General features: G+C 40.0%; 1 protein-coding gene across 1 annotated transcript in view; it reads left to right on the top strand.

The window, feature by feature from the left end:
* Positions 1-1,053: 1,053 nt before the first annotated feature.
* LOC145781649 (NFX1-type zinc finger-containing protein 1-like) overlaps positions 1,054-14,336 on the top strand; it is a 30,003-nt gene continuing 16,720 nt past the window's right edge. The window contains exons 1-4 of the mRNA XM_082593323.1: positions 1,054-1,119; positions 2,866-2,994; positions 3,237-3,362; positions 3,598-3,826. Of these exons, the coding sequence (XP_082449449.1) occupies positions 2,919-2,994; positions 3,237-3,362; positions 3,598-3,826 (431 nt within the window). The 5' untranslated portion in view covers positions 1,054-1,119; positions 2,866-2,918. The remainder of the gene's footprint in view (positions 1,120-2,865; positions 2,995-3,236; positions 3,363-3,597; positions 3,827-14,336) is intronic.

The following is a 14,336-nucleotide window of genomic DNA, read 5'->3' as shown; positions in this document are numbered from 1 at the left end:
CACTTATTTTTATGAACACAGTAAATATTTCAAACTGAAAGTGTTTGCTTACATGCTTACTATTGTGAAAAATTAGAAGTGGGTTATTTGCATTGTACAATGTACAGTATACACTGCTTAAAAGGTTTGCTGTAGCCTAATGTCGCATTTGTTTTGTAACTAACTACAATGTTAAGCTCATAATAAACATTTCAGTATCAAACTTTTAATGAAAACATCCATAAGTCTGCACAGTTTACCATTGTAAAAGTTGTGCTGATACTAATTTTTAACGACAGTTTCCATCATTTTTAATCATCTGCAATCAATTTATGTATAAAATTAAAGAGGTTGTTTCAATATTATTGGTGGCAGGTCTACTTGCGCACTCAATACCAATTGGTTTGAATAAATTTAAACAAAGTAATTGTACAAAAAAATATTATTTTCTCAATCTTTTTTATACAATCGCTTTGTTTTTTCGATTCTATAATTGAAGAGTCCAGGTGCAAAAAGATCAAACTACCAAAACCAACTTTTCGAGTAAACTGCAAATGAAAGTTTGAGATTGCTCGTTTTGTGGCTGAACCCTGTTATTTTAAAGCCTTATTTTGAGAGATATTGATCGTTTTGCGCAACAAAGGTTGCTACACAAAACTTTCGATGCTAACACAACGGGGGATCGTAAAATCTAAAAATCTCAAATAATGGAGTTTGATCGTTATGCACCTGAGCCCTTCAATTGTATAAATCTTTATCCTTGGACTGAAATAAAAGAACTTTTTTGGAAGTTCAGTCTTGGCATTTTTGCATACGTTTAAAGAGCCTTTGACAAACTCACTGAAGCCCAGTCACTGGTTTTGTCAAAGTGAAGTATTCACTTGTCGTTAATGGTTTGTGTGCGTTGTTCAATAGTAGCTACTCGCCCTGAGAGTTAAACCATTGTTTCTTGATCATGCCGTTCCTTCGTTTGAAAAATTAGATGCTTAGGCTATCCAACTGATCTCAGTCTATATGTTTAGAATCACTTTCTTTTTGCCTCGGTGACTGACAGAAATCTGGAAAGATTGCAATTGGGCAACATCGAAGTTGAGTTTTTAGGCGTTGCCACTGCCTATAGATCAGGAGGTGACAGAAATGGTTTGTACTTATTTTCGCTTAACGTCATATTTTAACACGTGCATTGTATTTTATTGTTGTGGTTTATGCCACTATTTATTACCAGAAGTTGGAATTATCAGCTAACTATAGAAAGCTAAACATTTCACTCAGCAAGCACAGCTTACTTATTCCATACGATTATAAATAGCCTACTGCATCATTGTGACGGGAATAGCGTGACTTTCGGAAGGAAACGAAGAGTCTTTTAACAAGGCATTTTGTTTCGATACGAATCGAAATAGTTCGAAATTTGGAAAAGGTTTTGTTTTATCATTATTACATAAACGATTAAATAAATACTACAAACAGTGTAGTAACTTACAACAGCTCATTGACACGAAAATATTTTGAAGCTGGTATCAGAGTCACGCCAGATTAGCGGGTGTGTAGTCAAATGTGATAAAACTGCTATTTATAGATCTGTTTGGCAAAAAAGGGTTAACGATATTTTCATTTTTGATGCAATAACATGTTTCAAGCTTACAGTGTATCAAACTAAGAAGTCCATTGTAATTTTCCTTCTTTTATGGCACTGCCAAGAAGAAATACATGGAAACTTACTTTCAACAAAAACAACATTAATGCAGATTTGTGATTTACGTTTTTTTTCTCGTTTTACTGGCTTAATTACATTATAACAACGTAACTGGAGGTATGGAAGTAAATGTATGATCAGTAAGTAGGGGATTTAAAATGAAGAAACACAGAAAAAAATTTGAACACTAAAATCCTTTACACAAATAATTTTTACGATCATATATATTTTTTATGAACTAGAATTCATAAACTTAGAGGAGAAGGCTATGACCTATGACCTATGACCCTTTGAGCTTTGTAGAGATAGATGGCTATGTCTAAGTTAGCATAATTATGCAAGTAGCCTACATTCCAGGTGGAGCGTAAGAGCTGCTTGGTCTGAGGAGTATCTTGCTCTTGGTGCTCAGACAAAAGAATACGGAAAATTGTTTGTAATTAACGAAAATGATGCATCGCACATGAGCTCAAATTTAGATACATGAGTTCAACTTAATTGATTGATATGACAAGTCGTGTGAAAAGGGTCTGTGTTTACCAATGTTTTTTGTAGCTGGTCTGCTAATAAATACTATGTCAAAGTGATAAATGCTAATGCAATTCTTAGTTTTTAAGCATGAACCTGAAATTCGGGTGGGAATGATTATAATACAGCGGGAAAAAATATCGGGTAGGCATCAGAAGTGGATCCATCATGATTGTAATTGTAATTGAATGCCATTAATTCCGCATTTTCATGTAATTGAGGCTTGTAGTGGTTGTGTATTGGTAATTTTTAAAAAAGGTCTAAATTACAATTGCATTTGGGAAGTTGCACGCATGATATCAGTACTGTTGTTGAGCCGCTAGTCAGGGGTTCAAAAGGGACTTCTACATTGCAACCTAATCTTCATTAAATGTAATTCTACTTATATTTGATAAAATCAAACTGCACAAAATCATCTCCGAAAATTAATATTGAAATATTTAATTTTTGTAATCGAAACGTGCAATTAATCACATTTGGAAGCACAGTAATTGTAATTTGAAAATAATTTAGAGCAATGTAATTGTAATGCAATTAAAAATTTTAAAAGTGTAATTGGGATTGTAATGTAATTGAACTGAAAACTATGTAATTGATCTAACTTTGGTAGGCACTAGGCACATATTACCTTATTAGTTTATAAGTGGAAATGATCATATATTTAGGTGAAGATTTAATTGGGCAAGTTGGGCAAAGCAGCTTAATTTCCCTTGAAGATATGAAGAAGACTTACTGCATGGTTGAAAGCGAGGCGTATTTTGAAGCCTACCGTCATGTTTTGACTGGATTGAAAGGTAGATTTGATTTTTGATTTAGGCTATACTTACCTAAAGATAAGGTCAGAAACATATCTGCAAAAAGTGGTTTACTCGTGAAAAAAATCATCGTACATTGTTTTTGTAACATTATGTTGCAATTTGTTCACCTGTAGTGTTTGAGTATGTAGTATGATTGTTTGCATACAGAAATGCACAAATATGATGTTTGCGATACCTGCTGGTCGGTATATGACTTTAAAGTTAAATGGACATTTTAGAAACACACGAAATTCCACTTTCCCAATACATCATTCGTTGTCAGTCAAACCTTCAACCGCCTATGTATCTACGACGACATGAACAACCAGCTACGTACGATTTCTCTTCGATTCTAGATGACACTGGTAAAAATATAAATATTGCTCCAGTATTTGCATTTCTGACGTATTTGTTTAGTTCCGTGCTGGTTCAGAGTGCTGCGAAAGAATGCTTTCGGACCATAGCTTAATTGTGCAAAAAAAACTTCTTCATACACAACAAACACAATATATAAACTGAAAACTATTTTTGGATAATATCCATACAACTTGTTCAATTATTTCCAGTCAAACTTAAATGCAGACATTTTATTAATATCAGAGAATAGTACTAAAAAGACATGTCCCGTTTTGGATACCGCTCATTGGCCAGAAGCGATCAATCTCAAACTCGATGAATCTCAAGTAATGGCTCTCAAGTCTGCTTTGACACACGAGTTATCAATTATACAAGGACCCCCAGGAACTGGGAAAACTCATGTGGGCTTGATGATCATAAAAATGTTGCTGGGAAACAAAAAACGAAATGATGACAGAAACCAGACGAAGAGGTGAGTAAACAAGGGAGACTTGAGACTTCTCTTAGGGTTATCCACTTTTTTATTATAATTTTTCTTTTTGCCTAGCAATACTGTAGCCTACTGGTAAACTAATTGCAGTTTGGATATGCATTACCTGCATTTAATTTTATGGTTATTATTGCTATGATCTTTCAACAAATATTGCTTTATGAATAGCACTGGAAAGACCGAGAAATTTCACTACCTAGAATGACAGCTGCGGTCATTTTTGACCTCACACATGTTTGTAATAAAGATTCGTTTTATAATAAAAAATTTGCAACTTGCCCATGGCAATTAGTTTAACAATGTTTGTGGAGGCTTGTTAGCAAAATGTATTTAACATTCAAAAATTAAAATATATACAGCCGTATTTTTTAGCCATTTGTTTTAGTAGTCGATTATTTCTAACTATTGAAAAGAGCAAGTAGCAACACTCATTATTATCGATGAAGTAAGTTTTTGATTTGTGATCTGCATGACAAGCCAGGACTAATTTGTGTTTTTGTTCTTGCAGCGAAGTTTTTTAGTGTCATTTCACTAGCACTTGATGAATATAACCAGAGCATCTGTCGCCGAAAATTCCCAACAAATTTCTTTGATAAAGTGCAGTAAGCACTCTTTTCTAAAAACGGACGTGTTTATCGCTTCTAAACAGCCAGTGCATGCATGTATAAAACTGCATATGCAAACACAATCCATGCAACAAACACCAAAATGGCAACACATCCATTTATTGTGGCACTTATGACAGCGGACTACTCTCACTTTTGACGTCTTTTTGACTGTTTCTGGGGACTTTTTCATGTTTTCTGTCTATTGAGACTGTGGAACATGGAACTCAACATAGACCAGTTACACCGCTTTGTTATGCAATATTGGAATTGCACTCTGTCACGACTCTTTCTATCTTTTACCTGGAAAGAGACTTGAAAAGGATTAATGACGTAGTTTAATGGGTGGTCACAGCGGTAAACCATAATCTCTTCGTGGGAAAGTTTTAACATAAAGTTCCCGAATCCGTTCGTCTGTATATAATGACCGAAGAAACACACACTTGAACTTCTTTTCAAACAGTGTATTTCTGTAAAATTAGCCCGCGGCTATCGAAATAGGGTGCAACGCGATACACCTCTAAAACTGTCACTACGATACAGATTACTTGGATAAAGGACGGAGAATTTGTCCAGCTAGCAAGCACCAAATAAACCAGTTAAATGTGCGACCGACTTCCAACAAACAACTTCGAGAATGAATCAGAAAAATTTGTGATAACTCAAAGGCACGCCAGCAGTAGCGCGACGCAACATTTCATGTCCAAACAGGTTTCAAACTGAAACAGGTTTAAACCGGTTTGACACAGGTCTTACGGACGATGGTGCAATTTTGGCTCATGTTTTAGGAATTTCCATGACGTAATATTCAGTAGACCCGAACGGTTTCTACATGACGTTTGACCAGGCGAACAACCGTCTGGACATAGCGGCCCCTAGTTATGACAGTCTGACATGGCATAACTAAAAAAGAATTGACGACAATTGTGAGCCAATGAATAAAAACACATGATACACAAATTGTTTGAATCACTCACGTTTAAGTTAATACGCAAATACAAAGGGCATGCAGAGAATGAACAGCAATAAGAATAAACACGACGATACATGAAATTGGTACCATAGGTAGTAGGTACACGCAAAAAATGACGCTATATACAATGGTTGCGATAATAACCGACTGTTCTGGGCTCAGACAAGTGTCGGCCACCGCAGAAAAAAAACAGGCTCAAACCCTAACACTTAGGTGTTCTTTACGGGGGCGAGGCACGAAATATCCCTCAACACATAGTCTACTTTCACTTTCCCCGTACTCTCATCATAGTTGCAGACGGCAACTTTAGCTCTACGAACCACAGGCTTCCCTTTCCTAATTTGTGGAACTACCTCATGCACCCTCCCAAGTTGATACTTTCCACGTTTACCAATGTCCTGGAGAGAACCTACCACTACAAGTTGACCAGGCTCCAAATTCTCGGCCATTTTTAGCCATTTTTTCCGGCCCTGAAGACCTGGCAAGTAAAAATCGATCCATTTACTCCAAAACTGCTGAGAAAGTGACAAATTGAACCGATAATCCCTTCTTAATTGGTCACGATCATGTGGTTGCCCAACAGCACAGTATGGGTCTAAGTATGGGGTCAAAAGTGAGGCAGGGGTGATGACAGTAAAATCCCTAGGATCGTCACTCAAAGGTACCAAAGGGCGTTCGTTTACGATCCGAACGGCACTGCCTGTGTACGTAAGCAGTTCAATAAAATTGGGCTTACGACTTGAAGAGTCCAAAATGTGAAAAAATGCAATTTTAAATTGTTTAACCATTGCCTCCCAGGCGCCACCTTGCGCCGGAGCATACGGAGGTATAAATTCCCAGTTTATCTCTCTCTGTCTCAGGGCGTTGTGAAATTCAGCTGATTCTATCAACTCGGGTAACTTCTTTTGAAAGAAGCATTTAGTCACATCAGCCATGAGACCAAATCTACCAAGCCGAAATCTAGCCAAGACATCTACCAGAGGGTTTAACAAGTCAGGACCCGAAAACATTACATCATTAACACAAGTTCCTCGGAATTCAGACTTGCCATCGTAAACAATGCGCTTTTTTAATTGTGACGTAACAAAGTATGGTAAATACCATTCAAACCCCTTGACATTTCCTGCTTCACCAGTACGCTCAATATAGCCATTTGATTTAAGATCTTTCATGGTGTCAGTAAGGAAATCACGAAGTTCAGGTTGTTTTAAAGCCTTCTTCCTTAAAGCAGCAACTCTATCTGACGCCAACACAAAATTGTTAGGTAGATCAATATCTTCCCTCAACGGAACAGGTATCTCAAATCGACCATCTTTCAACTCAATATTCGGTTCAACAAGTTCTCTAGCCAACTTATCATTGCGAGACAATTCACAGGTTTCATTTTGCAACGTCAAATCCTGAATGACTTTATTCAGGTCTGCTATTTCCATATCACGAGACTCAATTTTACGCTGAAAGCCAGAGATGACATCCGACTCTGAAGACGTCTGCACTCTGCACACTTTAGCAACGCTTTCATCTAAGGGTGACTTACCACCACAAGCCAACCAACCGAGAGGAGTGAGCAAAGCATGTGGTTCACTACGATTTTCACCAACACGCTCTTTTTTTGCACACATCAAATAAGCGTTGTCGTTGCCAATCAGTACATCTACAGTACTACAATCATTCAAATGAAACATATTCACGTCATGAAAATGACGGAAACCATTTAAATCTTGTTTATGCGGTAAAATTTTAACATCATCAGCCCAAGCTGGGTTAACCACCGAGGTTATATCACAAAACAGTTCATCTGTCTCTAACGACTGAATGTTGAGTTTGACAAGGTCAGCACAAGTAGCTTTCTGACCAGCCAGGGTATCCATTTTAAACGACGCTTTATCGTACGGTTTAAGATCAAGTTCACACACCAAATCACTCGAAACAAACGTCAACTGCGAACCAGGATCATGCTGACAATACACCAACTTCGATTTGCCAGTCATTGGATTCAAAACACGAGCAGCAGTAACGCGGTTAAAGGCTGCTTTAACATTTCCAATCTTAACATTACGCACAGGAACTCTGGCACGAGCATCATCTTTCCCAACAGAATCCAGAGAATCATGTGACGTCACATAAAAATCATGCAGAAGAAAATAGTGTTTCCTATCGTTGTTAGGCCCACACTTACGACAGTTATTTGCATGAACGCAATCCCTAACCATATGCTGGCGCAAACAATTCAAGCATTTGCCAGCTTTCACAATGACATCTCTCCGATCTTTAGGTGTCAAGCGCAAAAATTCTTTACAATTAGACAAAAAATGATATTCAAGTTGACCACGTGACGAACAACAAATGCATGCCGGTAGGTTTTTACGTCTAGTTTCACCACCGCGCGGTGCGCCAACAACAGTCGAGTACTGCGAACTCCCTGACATCACATCATCATGGGGTTTTACGGACGTCTGCCTAACCGGACATGAAGGCAATTTTCCTTTGCCAAACTTTTTAAATTGCTGCGACTCACCAGAATCGCCCATTAGCATAATGCTAAAATCAGTCGACTTACGCGTTTCCTCCCGTACTACAAATTCAAACAAACTCTGAAAAGTAGGCTCATCAGTGCCACCATACTGATCACCTAAAAAGTCAAGATAACGCTGCTTAGCGTCAAACGGGAGTCGCTTAGCCAAATCCAAAACAAAACGTCCTTCCAATTTGTCAGCTTGACCATAAGCTTGCGCGTAAAGCAAACACTGCGATAATTCATCTTTAAACTCTTTCAGATCACTGGAAGAGGTCGAAGTTAATTTGCTACCATAGCGATACTTTCTAATTTCCGGTTCTGCAAAGAGACCTCCACGAACCCCAAAACGCTGGGACAAGCGAGCTAACGACATTTCTATCCTGTCTTCCTCTGACAAGCCAGGGGTGTCAGAAACCAAATTAGCAATCGTTTGCGCAGCTGTCCTAACACAAGCTGCTTGTAACAAAGTTAAACGAGTCCCCTTAAAGGGCGAAGCTGCCATTAAGGCCGTAACACGATTTTTAAAGAAGATAAATGGCATATTATTACCATCGTAACCAATCAAGGCCGCCTTATCGAAAAACGTCCTACTATTTTGGTATTCAAAAAAGCAATCCTGCTGTTGAGAACTCGATTTAGCGGGAGAAGACAAGCTATATCCCTTAAGGGGCTGAGTGGGCTCAGTCACGTGCACAGCCCGATCATGATCCTCACACACGTTAAAATCAGGAGACGCGATACGCCTCTCACAACCACCCAAATTACGTGTAGCTGGGCGATCAAAACCTAGCGGCGCAGAAAACTGTGAAGGGGGCAAAGCATTACTACTAATGGCGGCCCCGTGACCTGTACGCTCTGGGGGAGGAGTTCGATTGTAATTCGCAGACCTTGGCTCTACAGCATTCGGAAGACCCTTAGCCGCGGCCCCGAGACCTCCTGAAACAGCTGGAAAACGTGTGGATTGCCCTAGTCCACTCACAGGTTGAACGGGCGTTTGGAAAAGGTTATGTAAATTAAACTGCGATTGATGTTCATTTCTAGAATGCCTAGAAGAGCCCTTCTTAGAGCTACGACGAGAGCCCACCTCTGATCGATATTCAGCTAAAACTACCTCTTTACGTTGTTCAGCCCTCAACTGAGCGTCTTTGAGTGCGAACTCAGCAGCTCTCGCGGCGGCCTCAGCTGCTCTCGCTTCGGCCTCAGCTCTCGCGGCAGCCTCAGTTCGTATGGCCTCAGCTCGCGCGGCAGCCTCAGCAGCTCTCGCTTCGGCCTCAGCTCTCGCGGCAGCTTCAGCTCGAATGGCCTCAGCTCTCGCGGCAGCCTCAGCAGCTCTCGCTTCGGCCTCAGCTCTCGCGGCAGCCTCAGCTCGAATGGCCTCAGCTCTCGCGGCAGCCTCAGCAGCTCTCGCTTCGGCCTCAGCTTGTATCTGGAGCTCCTCTCTTCTTAGCTGCAGGTTAATTTGTGCCACTATCCGAGACGAAGTCCTAGACATCCTAGTGCTTACATTTGAGGCGCTATCCTCAGGATGTATGTCAGCATCCAACATATCTGAGAACTCACTTTCTTTTTGTTCAAAGTTATTTTTCAACGAGTTAAATTCGGGATCTACCCTATCACGAAGTTCTGCCAAGATTGCAGAGTTAAAGATTTTAGTCAAAAGAGCATGGAAATGCCGTAATTCCTCTTCTAAAGTAGATAATTTAGATCTAAAAATTAACAGTTCCTGCTTATCACTCAAAGAACCTAGGGCTACAGAAAGTTCCCCAATTTGAGTCAAAATATCCCTTCTAAGATGCCGGGCCTCTCAAACTGACTTAGCCTCATCGTTACTGGGCCCCTCCCCAGAATGGCCTGCCCGACCGCAAAGAACATCATCAGGCTTAAACTCAGTCGAGTCTACGGCGGTCGAGTCCTTGTCGCCACCAAGTGTAGACATATTAAATGTTGGGGCTAAATTTAACAATTAAGAAAAATTAAGTTACACAAACACACAAATTATTAGGCTACAGTAGTTATAAAAAACTTAACTGCAAAGACCGTAAAAATACAAAAAAGAATTTAAATGCACGATACCGTAGCTGTACGAGTATGAAGTCCTAAAGTCCACAAAACTTGCTTGGATTCTTCCACTTGAATCTACAAGCACAGATGGATTGTCTTTTAATCTTCTTTCTTGCCAATGAATGTCAAAGTTATTTTTCTTCTGTTCCAAACTGAGAAGAAATGTCTTTACTTTTCTTTGCTTCTGTAAGAGTGTAGACTACCAACCAACAAATCTTCTTTTATTATTTCTTGTACTTCTAATTAGTTCTTCTGCACTAGCTGACAACAAACACGTCGTTTATTTTTTTTGCCTTCAAGTGCTTCTTGGCCTACCAGCTAACAAAAATCGTCTTTTATTTTTTATGGTCACAGCGGTAAACCATAATCTCTTCGTGGGAAAATTTTAACATAAAGTTCCCGAATCCGTTCGTCTGTATATAATGACCGAAGAAACACACACTTGAACTTCTTTTCAAACAGTGTATTTCTGTAAAATTAGCCCGCGGCTATCGAAATGGGGTGCAACGCGATACACCTCTAAAACTGTCACTACGATACAGATTACTTGGATAAAGGACGGAGAATTTGTCCAGCTAGCAAGCACCAAATAAACCAGTTAAATGTGCGACCGACTTCCAACAAACAACTTCGAGAATGAATCAGAAAAATTTGTGATAACTCAAAGGCACGCCAGCAGTAGCGCGACGCAACATTTCATGTCCAAACAGGTTTCAAACTGAAACAGGTTTAAACCGGTTTGACACAGGTCTTACGGACGATGGTGCAATTTTGGCTCATGTTTTAGGAATTTCCATGACGTAATATTCAGTAGACCCGAACGGTTTCTACATGACGTTTGACCAGGCGAACAACCGTCTGGAACAATGGGATATCAACGAAAAGCAGTCAATTAAATGGTTGAATAGTTTTACTAGTGAGATGATAAATGAAAATTCTTGAAGGAGTTTAACGAATGGCTCAACACTTCCAACAAACGGTTAAAGTAACAGTGAACAGCAATAGATTTAAACGCTTGAACTCTCATAATCGACTTTATCGCACTTCACTCACAGCTTCTCATATAACTCTAATCTCGATCACATATTATAATAGAACCAAATCTCATCTACACGTATTCAATAACTTCAACTTCAATCATATTCTCAATCAACAATAATTTCACTACAATCTCTACCTTTATATTAGCCTACCATCTACCCTAATTTACGCAAATTACGCTACTATTTATAGCAGGTTTGTTTGGCCTAGTAACTTCGAGAAGGTACGATACACCTGGCAAATTGTGAGAAGCAAGCTGGAGAAGCTTTTCGACTTACACGTACGCAGAAACGTTTAGAAATACGTCACATATAAGGATTTCGCAATAAAAGGTCACTATAGGACAGTGTTCCAGACGGTTGTTCGCCTGGTCAAACGTCATGTAGAAACCGTTCGGGTCTACTGAATATTACGTCATGGAAATTCCTAAAACATGAGCCAAAATTGCACCATCGTCCGTAAGACCTGTGTCAAACCGGTTTAAACCTGTTTCAGTTTGAAACCTGTTTGGACATGAAATGTTGCGTCACACGAACTGCTCTCGTGCCTTTGAGTTATCACAAATTTTTCTAATTCATTCTTGAAGTTGTTTGTTGGAAGTCGGTCGCACATTTAACTGGTTTATTTGGTGCTTGCTAGCTGGACAAATTCTCCGTCTTTTATCCAAGTAATCTGTATCGTAGTGACAGTTTTAGAGGTGTATCGCGTTGCACCCCATTTCGATAGCCGCGGGCTAATTTTACAGAAATACACTGTTTGAAAAGAAGTTCAAGTGTGTGTTTCTTCGGTCATTATATACAGACGAACGGATTCGGGAACTTTATGTTAAAATTTTCCCACGAAGAGATTATGGTTTACCGCTGTGACCATAAAAAATAAAAGACGAGTTCTTGTTAGCTGGTGGGCCAAGAAGCACTTGAAGGCATAAAAATAAAAGACGAGTTCTTGTCAGTTGGTAGGTCAAGAAGAAATTAAAGCAAGAAAAATAAACGACGATTTTTGTTAGCTGGTAGGCCAAGAAGCACTTGAAGGCATAAAAATAAACGACGTGTTTGTTGTCAGCTAGTGCAGAAGAACTACTTAGAAGTACAAGAAATAATAAAAGAAGATTTGTTGGTTGGTAGTCTACACTCTTACAGAAGCAAAGAAAAGTAAAGACATTTCTTCTCAGTTTGGTACAGAAGAAAAATAACTTTGACATTCATTGGCAAGAAAGAAGATTAAAAGACAATCCATCTGTGCTTGTAGATTCAAGTGGAAGAATCCAAGCAAGTTTTGTGGACTTTAGGACTTCATACTCGTACAGCTACGGTATCGTGCATTTAAATTCTTTTTTGTATTTTTACGGTCTTTGCAGTTAAGTTTTTTATAACTACTGTAGCCTAATAATTTTGTGTGTTTGTGTAATTTAATTTTTTTAATTGTTAAATTTAGCCCCAACATTTAATATGTCTACACTCGGTGGCGACAAGGACTCGACCGCCGTAGACTCGACTGAGTTTAAGCCTGATGATGTTCTTTGCGGTCGGGCAGGCCATTCTGGGGAGGGGCCCAGTAACGATGAGGCTAAGTCAATTCGAGAGGCCCGGCATGTTAGAAGGGATATTTTGACTCAAATTGGGGAACTTTCTGTAGCCCTAGGTTCTTTGAGTGATAAGCAGGAACTGTTAATTTTTAGATCTAAATTATCTACTTTAGAAGAGGAATTACGGCATTTCCATGCTCTTTTGACTAAAATCTTTAACTCTGCAATCTTGGCAGAACTTCGTGATAGGGTAGATCCCGAATTTAACTCGTTAAAAAATAACTTTGAACAAAAAGAAAGTGAGTTCTCAGATATGTTGGATGCTGACATACATCCTGAGGATAGCGCCTCAAATGTAAGCACTAGGATGTCTATGACTTCGTCTCGGATAGTGGCACAAATTAACCTGCAGCTAAGACGAGAGGAGCTCCAGATACAAGCTGAGGCCGAAGCGAGAGCTGCTGAGGCTGCCGCGCGAGCTGAGGCCATACGAACTGAGGCTGCCGCGAGAGCTGAGGCCGAAGCGAGAGCAGCTGAGGCCGCCGCGAGAGCTGCTGAGTTCGCACTCAAAGACGCTCAGTTGAGGGCTGAACAACGTAAAGAGGTAGTTTTAGCTGAATATCGATCAGAGGTGGGCTCTCGGCGTAGCTCTAAGAAGGGCTCTTCTAGGCATTCCAGAAATGAACATCAATCGCAGTTTAATTTACATAACCTTTTCCAAACGCCCGTTCAACCTGTGAGTGGACCAGTGCAATCCACACGTTTTCCAGCTGTTTCAGGAGGTCTCGGGGCCGCGGCTAAGGGTCTTCCGAATGCTGTAGAGCCAAGGTCTGCGAATTACAACCGAACTCCTCCCCCAGAGCGTACAGGTCACGGGGCCGCCATTGGTAGTAATGCTTTGCCCCCTTCACAGTTTTCTGCGCCGCTAGGTTTTGATCGCCCAGCTACACGTAATTTGGGTGGTTGTGAGAGGCGTATCGCGTCTCCTGATTTTAACGTGTGTGAGGATCGTGATCGAGCTGTGCATGTGACTGAGCCCACTCCGCCCCTTAAGGGATATAGCTTGTCTTCTCCCGCTAAATCGAGTTCTCAACAGCAGGATTGCTTTTTTGAATACCAAAATAGTAGGACGTTTTTCGATAAGGCGGCCTTGATTGGTTACGATAGTAATAATATGCCATTTATCTTCTTTAAAAATCGTGTTACGGCCTTAATGGCAGCTTCGCCCTTTAAGGGGACTCGTTTAACTTTGTTACAAGCAGCTTGTGTTAGGACAGCTGCGCAAACGATTGCTAATTTGGTTTCTGACACCCCTGGCTTGTCAGAGGAAGACAGGATAGAAATGTCGTTAGCTCGCTTGTCCCAGCGTTTTGGGGTTCGTGGAGGTCTTTTTGCAGAACCGGAAATTAGAAAGTATCGCTATGGTAGCAAATTGACTTCGACCTCTTCCAGTGATCTGAAAGAGTTTAAAGATGAATTATCGCAGTGTTTGCTTTACGCGCAAGCTTATGGTCAGCGTGACAAATTGGAAGGACGTTTTGTTTTGGATTTGGCTAAGCGACTCCCGTTTGACGCTAAGCAGCGTTATCTTGACTTTTTAGGTGATCAGTATGGTGGCACTGATGAGCCTACTTTTCAGAGTTTGTTTGAATTTGTAGTACGGGAGGAAACGCGTAAGTCGACTGATTTTAGCATTATGCTAATGGGCGATTCTGGTGAGTCGCAGCAATTTAAAAAGTTTGGCAAAGGAAAATTGCCTTCATGTCCGG

Source organism: Aplidium turbinatum, chromosome 13, assembly GCF_918807975.1.
Source record: "Aplidium turbinatum chromosome 13, kaAplTurb1.1, whole genome shotgun sequence".
Taxonomy (NCBI): domain Eukaryota; kingdom Metazoa; phylum Chordata; class Ascidiacea; order Aplousobranchia; family Polyclinidae; genus Aplidium; species Aplidium turbinatum.
The sequence above is the reverse complement of the archived record's forward strand: the minus strand, read 5'-3'. Positions and strand labels throughout refer to the sequence as shown.